General features: G+C 37.2%; 1 protein-coding gene across 1 annotated transcript; it reads left to right on the top strand.

The window, feature by feature from the left end:
- The first annotated feature begins 3,041 nt into the window (after positions 1-3,041).
- Positions 3,042-9,200, top strand: LOC149841809 (VIN3-like protein 2). The gene is made up of 5 exons (XM_090001170.1): positions 3,042-3,238; positions 3,305-3,363; positions 6,499-7,174; positions 7,588-7,916; positions 8,022-9,200. The coding sequence occupies exons 1-5, from the start codon at positions 3,210-3,212 to the stop codon at positions 8,945-8,947; spliced, it is 2,019 nt and encodes a 672-aa protein (XP_089857296.1). The 5' UTR covers positions 3,042-3,209; the 3' UTR covers positions 8,948-9,200.
- The last annotated feature ends 564 nt before the right edge of the window (positions 9,201-9,764 follow it).

Below are 9,764 nucleotides of genomic sequence, written 5' to 3'. Positions count from 1 at the left end.
CAGAGCCGCTTAACCTAACAATGTAGAACTCGCAGCATCAACATTCAAGGGCAGGTTGACAAAACACACACACACACACACACACACAGAGAGAGAGAGAGAGAGAGAGAGAGAGAGAGAGAGAGAGAGAGAGAGAGTCCATGCAAGCGAACAAAACCAAATAAAACAGTGTCTTATCTGCTACCAATGCTGCACAACCAGTTCAGGTTACGTATCAGAAGATGGAAACATTATAGAGAAGATGAGACCATCTTCTTAATTATTGACTTGAATTATAGAACAACAAAACAATTCATAAAGGAAGATGATGGCCATATATTGATGAGCAATTAAAAATCCATGAGAAATTTGGCAAACTTTTGCAGTCGAAATCTCACGCCTAATATAGTCCTGTAAGACTAATTATCGTCAAGATAAACCTAATTTAATTAGTGTTTCACAGTCTCTCCAGGCTGAACGATTTTCAGGAAGAATTCCAACTGAATGTAATTGTTCTTAATGATAGCTCTTTGCAAAGAGAGTCTCCGGATTGTAATTGAACATTGTAAGTTGATAAAGGGTACATTTGATATACTTAGATCTCAAGATCAGGCAGATGCTGAAATCAGTGATCCGAGGATCTGAAGTCTGATTCTCTCAAATTGAATCTAAGATTCCCCCACCCCTTTTTCTCCTTTTTATTTCACGAAAGATATGAGGTGGCCTTGGATTTGAGATTCAATGTTTGATAGGCCTCGGATCTTGGTATGATCCACACCACCTCATATCCCAAGAGATGAGGTCGGTAGGTTTCAACGCACCCTAAAGTAAGAAGGATCCGGAAGGGTATTAAAATCAGATTAAAACATGTGTTTTGACAGCGGATCTATGTTCAGTTTCGGATCCAATCCAATGCATTTACATGTAAAAACCTTGATTTCTGTTTTCTTTTAATTAATAACTAAACCAATATCCCTGCTTATATTCGGGATCTCTATTCAATCTTAGATTATCAAATCTTTTCAGATCCGGAACTGCATTTGGTAAATAATCACTTTGTTTATGGGCCTTATATATATATATATATCCATACTGTGGATAGTGATGATTTTGAATATTTCACGTTGTATTTTGCAAATCAGACTTGATTGATATGTTAAACACGTGATTCATTTGATAAGAATTGGCTGTTAAATTTCATTTTTCATAAAAAAGTAAGATTTTATTATTTTTAAAATTTATAAAAAATTGCTGTTTATAAAAAACTGCTCAATTGGATGATTTAAAAGCTGCACCCTAGTAAAAGAAAGTATGTAGATCATATTTGTAAGGTGATATTTAAAAAAACTGAAAGAAATGAAAAACTGAAAATTTAAAGCGGTTACTGAGGTAAAAGGAACCCATCTCTCTTTCTCACTCTCTCTCTCTCTCTATATATATAAAGTTAATCTAATATTAAACTAGTTGTATATAACATTATATAGATTTAACCTCGTTAAAAATGACTAAAAGACCTTTAAAATAATAACATTTTTGAAAATGCAAAGTTATTTTTGATGTAAAAAAAGTAACTTTGATAATTTTATAATATTAATTCTTTAAAAAATGTGTTTGATTTTTTAAAAAAACCTATAATGCACAAAAAAAACAATCATACAATTTTTAACATGCTATTATTTCAAAAGTATTTTAATTATTTTAATAAGGTTAAACTCAACTACCGCCTGACCTGTCAGGACAGGATACATAAAAGTTTTTCACATGCTTTGACATGAAGCTAACAATCTTCCACTTTGACTTTCAAAATTTCTAGTATTTCTTAAAAAAAATTGAACCTCAGTGGATCGTTTTCTCTCCTTGTGGAAAAGCTTTATTAAGCAAATTTCTTGAGCTGAAAAAGTTCTTAACTATTTAGCCTTCCAAATGTGAAGAATTTGGTCATGACTTATGTCCATGGCAGGGAATCGTCTCCCTTTGAGCTTTGACCATCTCTACCCCTATTGCTAGGGCTGTCAATGGAACTGGTCCTTGGAAAGACCAGACCAGACCCGACCCGACCTGAACTTTGACATCCGGGTATGCCATAAAAAGGTACTAACATCGTGTTATTTGAGTCAACCTAAATGTTGTTTAGTCTCACCTGAACCGATTCGACTAATATATAGGTCAGGTTTGGATTATGATTTTTATTGAATATTAAACTCATTATAGTATATCATTGTTTTGTTTATATATAGGTTATTTACTTATTTATATTTGAGTAATGCCTTTCTTACGCTTCCTTTTTTAGTTAGGTGCTATTAAAAATGATAGTTTTAAGTATTTTTTCTCACATCTAACGTCATAGATGTGATCTATAGGTTTTGTTTAATGGGAGCCAGTTTTTTTTGTGATCCAAAATCAATGGCTACGAAGGTATCAGTTTTTTTGGCTCATAAAAATATGTTTTTCCTAGAAAAAACATAATCCAAGAGTGATTCCTATTAAATCAAGCCCTTATACAAGCCGAATCGCGGGATGGAAACCAGGCTGCTAGGCAGCAGCCTAGGTTCAAATCCCATAGGCATCAGCCCTTGTGCAAACCGAATAGGGCGCGACTACTTAGGCATAAGAGCAAGCCCACAAAGTTTTAGGCTACCAAGACAAGTATGACAGGTAGACCCAGGGTCTCTGATCCTGAGGGTGGTTTCTCCGTGTAAATAAAAAAAAAAATACAGCACCACTAAGATACGGATCGAGCCATAAGCCCTCCACAAATTCGGGACATTATTCGGGTCCACTTAAGTCGACCTGGATCCGAACTTGTTGACATTTCTTCGAAAGAGAGGGGTAGTTTGGGTATGATGTTTTCTAGCTGGATTGCTTGGAAGGATGCGTTCATTACGATAAAAAAAGAGACCATCTCCTTTTCACCCTTTGTCCTCACTTTCCATTATAAAAATATAAAACAATAATTTTCTTTTCTGGAAAACGGCTAATCACATCAACAGACTCTCGTCATAAAAAAAAAACCCACATCAACAGACTCCCTCCCACACATTAATGAATATATTGTGATTTATTGCATGTAGAATAACACTATCCCTTCAGGCCTACACGCTTACCTAAACCTCATACTGTTCTTTAATGGTGAAAAGAAAAAAAAATAAATTAACAGGGCTTCTGACTCTTTTTATCACTCATTGGCTCCTACCCATTTCGTATTTCCTCGTGTAGTTTTCAGTTTCACCATGTTCATCGCGGAATCTCCTGTGATGGGGTTGTATTTTCAGGATATTTTTGAATAGCCAAAAAGGATTTCTCATCCTTTCCGTTGTATTTGTAGTTTTTGGTTGATGAAGAAGAAGGGATTGGCATTGGCAAGCATGGAACCGAGCGTCACAGGTTAGATTTGTTCATGGTGGATAAGAACTTTCCTGTTTTTTCTCTTTTTTCTTTTTTTGTGGGGTATGGATTGTTGTGTATGTGGGGGGAAAGGCTGATTTCAGATGTGGATGTTGCTGAAAAAAGTTTGTTTTTTTAATCATTTGTTGTTGGTAGTTATATTTCTCTTGAATGAAATGATTGGAAGCCTTGTGGTGGTCGTGGTAATTGTGGTGTACTGAAGTTGGTGCATTTCTCCCACTCGTCCGTTGGGAAGATTGTGGTTTTCATTCCTCTCTATAGATGTCAGGAGATCGTGGTTGTTCTCCATTGTAATGCTCATCACTGTCTGTGGGTGGATCTGCTTTTGCTCTAGTGATTGCGCTGGTCAACGTCCGTCTGCTTGTAGAAAAGGGTGTTTTGTTTCCTTTTCTTTTTCCTTCTTCCGGGTTATTGAGGGGTCCCATTTGAAAATCCTGAGAAAATTAGATCTACTGCAATAATTGGAGCATGCATCTTGACCAAAATCAGGGATCTCTCTCTCTCAACTGGTTTTGATGGTTTTTTTTCGCGTCCAATAGTTGTGCCTCAATATTTGGAGTTCTGAAAGAATGGTTATGTTGGTTTTCTCTTCAGCTTTTTCACGCCTTCAATAATGAATTTCAGTATCAGAGTTTTGATTTTTTTTCTCCTTCTATGGCGTGCATTTGCAAAGTGATATTGGTTGATTTGAACAATGAGGGAAATCTATCACAACTGTATCATATGTTTTTTCTCCTTTCTTATGTTGAGTGAGAATCTCTTTAAATTTTTGTTGTGTGATCTGTAACAGCCTTAAGGTTTTCAATTGCGTCGCATCATGTTTTTCATGTACTGGCTGGCTGTGAGGTAAGGTTTCACCTCTAGTTGCCCAGAGTAGATGGGTTATGTGCAGTAGCGTGAAACTTCCAACCGTCGTGGAGGATGCTTCTCTCTTCATGAATTTCAAGACCCTTTTGGTTGAAACAACCTACGTATAATGCTCCCAGGGAGTATTTACGCATGCTTACGGCTACTAACTACCTATAAGGATATCACTTTGCATGATTATGGAGAATGCATTTTGTATGCATCCTGAGGTGCTTGACCCCAAGCAAAGCATGAGCATCATGAAGGTAAAGTGAAGGTTAACAAAATGGCCTAATGATAAGGAATTTTATACGAAAGATGAGAAATGTAATGGATCTATAATTTCATCTAAGATAAGTTGCCTTAGAAATTCTTAACTTACATAAGATTGGGCTCATTGGATTCTTTCAAAAAAAAGATTGGACTCACTGGAGTTCTGATTTACATAGCATACCTATGCAAACTAACATGGTAAATGTACATGATATGCATGAAAACTTATATATGGTATTTATACATGCCGTAAATATACCAGTAGCTATGATAGTATAGTATAGTATAGTATTGTAGCTTGAAGGTTATATCCCACAGAGTACAACGATTGAATTTTGATAATATGTAGTATCTAGGAACTTATGCAAATGGGATGAGGAGAATTTAGCTTCATTATCTCTTATCCCATCTATATGGGATCGCCTATTTCATTCCCGCTTCTATTTCTCCTTTCATTTCTATCCATGATAAATTTCAAGTCATTTTGTGTCCGTTTCAACTCCAGCTGCCTTTCTCCATGACTTTCTTGGACTTTCTCTTCTCCAACCTCCAGATAATATTTCATTCCTTTGTCCATTTAGCATTTGATTTCCTTGCAAAACATGGCTTAATCATCTTAGTATTCATTGATTGATTTTCTACTTCATGCTCATCCCTTTATCTGTTTTGCACCATCGTATTTCTTATGAGTTGTGGACTTCCTGAATACATTGCAACATGTTCCTTTTCTTCATTAACTCTTGAAACTGTCACCATGGTTTCTTTTCACATGGCTCATTGGTTTGGCTCTTCAAACACCTTTCTCTAACTTGTTTGATACAGATTCATTTATGTCTGCCTCAATGTCATTCTTATTGTTTCAATGTATATTCTACAGGATGCATACAATATAACATTATACACAATGGTCTTACATAAATGTGGTCATTCATGTTCTACTTTTGATAAAGTTGTTTTCCTCGCCTGTATTCATGTTGTCTCCCTGTCCCCATGTGATGTAGATTTGCAAAGAGAGAGAGAGAGAGAGAGAGAGAGAGAGAGAGAGAGAGAGAGAGAGAGAGAGAGCATAGCAAGTGTATCCTGGTCTTCTAAACAAAACTTGCTTGTGAAATAAATTTTTTAGTGTATTTATAAACTGTGTAAGATTATTGATTTTTTCAAAGACTGAAATAAGAAAATGGCTCTACATCTATCTTTCTGTTTGCTTTTTTGTTTGTCATTGGTTTTCTTGCAAGGAAAAATCATGTCATTATATATAATATTTATTAGTAAGAATGATTATTCTTCTTTTTCCATTACGTTGCTTCTCTCTATGCTGACCCATAGGATAGATTCATCTCTGATAGCATCCTTAGTACAAAACTAAACGTTCCAACTCTTGCTTATTTTCTACCTTTTTATGCCCACTTAATTCCTGTCTGATTTGCCTCTTCTTTTGTTTGTGTTTTTCCAATTTTTTGTTTTTAACACTTTAATCTTTTCTTTGCCTTGATAAAAACTCTAAAGTATGTCATTTCCTTTCAGATACTTGCAAACCAATCTCGTCCTAGGAACAGTATCAGTGAATAGAAGATTTTACCCATCCTAATCATAACCAAATGCAACCTTGAATATTCTTAAAACGGAACAGAAATCATGGTGTCTTAGAAGCACCCACGCTGCAGCCACGACTTAATAGCGACCTACCCAGAAGCAAAAGAAGACAAGTGTCTTCATCTTTTTTCCTTTCTGGTTGCTTTGAGGTCCATCTCTTTTGTTAAAGGCTTTGTATGGAAACTGTTCTTAAATCTAGAATTGCCTATAGGAACAACCAAATCAATGAGGGTACCAATCCACGTCTGAAAGAAAGCCTCATTCAATTAAGGCTCCATCTGCATGTTTAGTCATGCTATCTGGATATCAATGCATGCCTAGAGTCTTATAAGCTGCTTGGTGATTAGTCTGGTTGTTGGACTTTCTGATGTGACTTTAAAATTTTTCTGTTTGATTGACCAGGTTATACACTTGATCCTGCAAAATACAGTGAGATGAGTTTAGAGGAGAAGCGGAAGCTAGTTTATGAGATCTCACAGTGGTCAGAAATTGCATCTGACCTTCTTCAGTCTTGGAGCCGTCGAGATCTCCTGCAGCTTATTTGTGCAGAAATGGGCAAGGAGAGGAAGTATACAGGCATAACAAAGACTAAAATGATTGAACATCTTCTCAGACTAGTGTCTGAGAGGAAAGCAGGCAAATGTACTGATAAAATTTCCACCTCCCCAACCTCACCAGATAACAATCCAAGTATCTCCAAAAGGCAGAGAAAAAAGGATAATCCACTGCGACTATCTGTTGATTCAAGTCACACATCAATGAGTAGTGAAGAGCCCAAAAATACCAATGTTATCCTATGTCAAAACTTGGTATGTAGAGCTACTATGAAGCCAGAAGATGCTTTCTGCAAGAGGTGCTCCTGCTGTATCTGTTACCGTTATGATGACAACAAGGATCCTAGTCTTTGGTTGGTTTGTGGTTCTGATTCTCCTAACCAAGATGATTTTTGTGGGATGTCTTACCATCTTGAATGTACTTTCAAGCATGACAAGGCAGGTATTTCTAAGAATGGGCGGTATCCAAGGTTGGATGGAAGTTTCTACTGTGTGTCATGTGGAAAAGTGAATGGCCTCCTCGGGTACTATGCTGGTCTCTTCTTAATAATTTCCTGGCATATTAAAATGAAGGTCATGTTTATTCATGTAATCCTTTAGATTTGATTCTTTATAGTTTTGTTGGAAAACATGTTATGAGAATGTCCTGCTGTAATTTTCTGCATTTCCTTCACACAAAGTGTAAGCGGTTGTTTGCTACTTGCATCTTAATATTACACCTTTTTCTTTGATTACTTTTATGGATGATAGCTATCTACATTTTTCTTTCATCATCCCATTGAGTTTGATGAAATAAAATTTCAAAAGGACCAAATGAGAGGAAGCTATAAAACTGTGAGTATACATAAGGTTATTGGACATGTCCGTTTCCTTTTAGATCATGTAATAGACTATGTTGAGTATATATATGAATCGCTACTGATATTATTCTCTGCAGATGTTGGCGGAAACAACTATTGATTGCAAAGGATGCTAGAAGAGTCGATATACTATGTTATCGAATATCTCTATGCCAGAGGATTCTGAGAGGAACTGAGAGATACAAGGGTCTTAATGAAATCGTTAATGTGGCTGCAAAGAAACTGAAGGAAGAGGTTGGGCCTCTTCGTCAAGTATCTCTAAAGATGGCCCGAGGGATAGTAAATAGGCTCTCTTGTGGTGCTGAGGTTCAGAAACTCTGCTCCTTTGCAATAGAGGCTGTTGATTCCATGCTGCAAGCAGGTTTGGAGCAACCGCTTAATGATCCGAACCTCTCAAGTATGTCAGGTTTGGCATCTTTCTTGAAAATTTTCATTAATTGATTTGCTCACATTGATTGATTTTGCTCACTTCTATGTACACGATTGTGAAATGACTCCTGTTGTGTCCCAGCAAAAGCATCAATCCCTTCTTTCGTTGTTCATTTTGAAGACGTCTCACCAACAACAGTCATGGTGATCTTAGAACTTGAAGACAAGAACTCACCAGACAACATCACTGGCTGCAGATTATGGTACCGAAGTGTCTCTCCAGTTGACTATCCGGAAGAACCCATGTATATTTTCTTGGACAAAGAGACAAAATTCTTGGTGTCGGGCTTGGATCCTTCAACAGAATATGTTTTCAAGGTTGCTCCATTGAGTAACACCAAAGAGCTCGGGGAATGTGAATCTAGGTGGATAACTAGAGAAATGCCCATAGGAGTTAACAATATGTCAACCAGTCACAGCGCTGATAGGATCGATAAAGTAGACTCTGGCTCTACTCTGGAAGAGGAAAATGTGACTGGTGAACATGCTTCTGTTATCCAGGCAGAGTCACAGAGGGACTCCAACTCCAGCGATGATAATCAAGCTGTGAAACATCCTAAAACTGGCCATGAAAACCACTCTAAGGTTCGCTCTTTGGATGAAATTAGTAATAACAATGAGTGTGATATGCTCATGGCAATGGAGATTGTGCCTCTCACATGCTCGAACACAGCACCCCCTGACACTCCATGTAAACCAGATGCTGCCAAAGATTTGCCAAAATCTGATAAGCAAGTAGCAGAAGGACAGTATGAGCATTGTGTCAAGGTGATCAGGTGGCTAGAATGTGAAGGACACGTCGATAAAGAGTTCAGAGTAAAGTTCTTAACATGGTTCAGCTTGAAAGCTACAATTCAGGAGAGAAGGGTGGTGAGTGTGTTTGTGGATACACTGATTGATGATCCAGCAAGCTTGGCTGGCCAACTGATTGATGCATTCTTGGATAGGATTTGCAGCAAAAAGCCACCACCGATTCAAAATGGCTTCTGTACCCGGCTTTGGCATTGACATTGATGTTGAACTGCTTTATTAATGTGCTAGACATTGATGCCATATTGCCATGTCTCAGTGGTTTGGTGGATTTTCTATATCATTGTTCTGCGTTCCAAAATGTAATTTGTTTGATTCTTAGGGTTTTAGTGGTGGTGAAGGCATATTGGCGAAAAATGGGTTCTTCTCTCTATGGTTTGCAGATGAAGCAAACGAACAGTAATTAAGGCCATGTTTGAAGTGACTTATGATCTTTGTGTTTGTTCCCTGACCTCTGTTTTGTGTTTTATTTTGAGAACCTGTCATGGCTAGAAACATACTTTGGTTAGATGGCAATCCGTGGGCCAAACAGGATACAACATGCAAACGTGCTTGTCGCCCTTATGTGGGTTGCTGTGCTGTGGTGTTGACATCTCCTGTTCTTGTATGTGGCCAACCATTGGGATCGAGCAAGTTGGTTTTTTTTTTTTGAGGGAGTTGTCTACTTATCCTTCTTATTATTGAAGATTATAATATTAGTCAATGATCATATTTGTATACTTACCTCCATAGTTAGTATGTGTACTTACCTCTATTGAACTTTTCACGTACAAAGCATGATATTTTCAAAAAATGGCTCATATTCAAGATTCTCCTTTTTTCCCGCGTATGTTTCACTATCAATCTAGTTGGTTTTAGCTCAGTTTGGCATTACTCAATACATCCACATTTGTCTGGAGTTATTCGTCCTATCTCTCGAGTTTTGCATGACAGTCCGGATCTCATCAGACATTACCAAACATGCCTTTTTCTTTTTCTTTTTTTGAAAGGCAAGCTGGGGTTAGGCAGACCCCAC

This window comes from Nuphar pumila, chromosome 3 (assembly GCF_984573655.1).
Source record: "Nuphar pumila chromosome 3, dmNupPumi1.hap1.1, whole genome shotgun sequence".
Lineage (NCBI taxonomy): Eukaryota > Viridiplantae > Streptophyta > Magnoliopsida > Nymphaeales > Nymphaeaceae > Nuphar > Nuphar pumila.
The sequence above is the reverse complement of the archived record's forward strand: the minus strand, read 5'-3'. Positions and strand labels throughout refer to the sequence as shown.

Excerpts from the sequence above, each read along its gene's own strand:
- LOC149841809 (XM_090001170.1), top strand. The coding sequence starts at position 3,210 with ATGTTCATCGCGGAATCTCCTGTGATGGG. Across the intron at positions 3,364-6,498 it reads CATGGAACCGAGCGTCACAG|GTTATACACTTGATCCTGCA; the intron begins GTTAGATTTGTT and ends TTGATTGACCAG. Across the intron at positions 7,917-8,021 it reads GAACCTCTCAAGTATGTCAG|CAAAAGCATCAATCCCTTCT; the intron begins GTTTGGCATCTT and ends GTTGTGTCCCAG.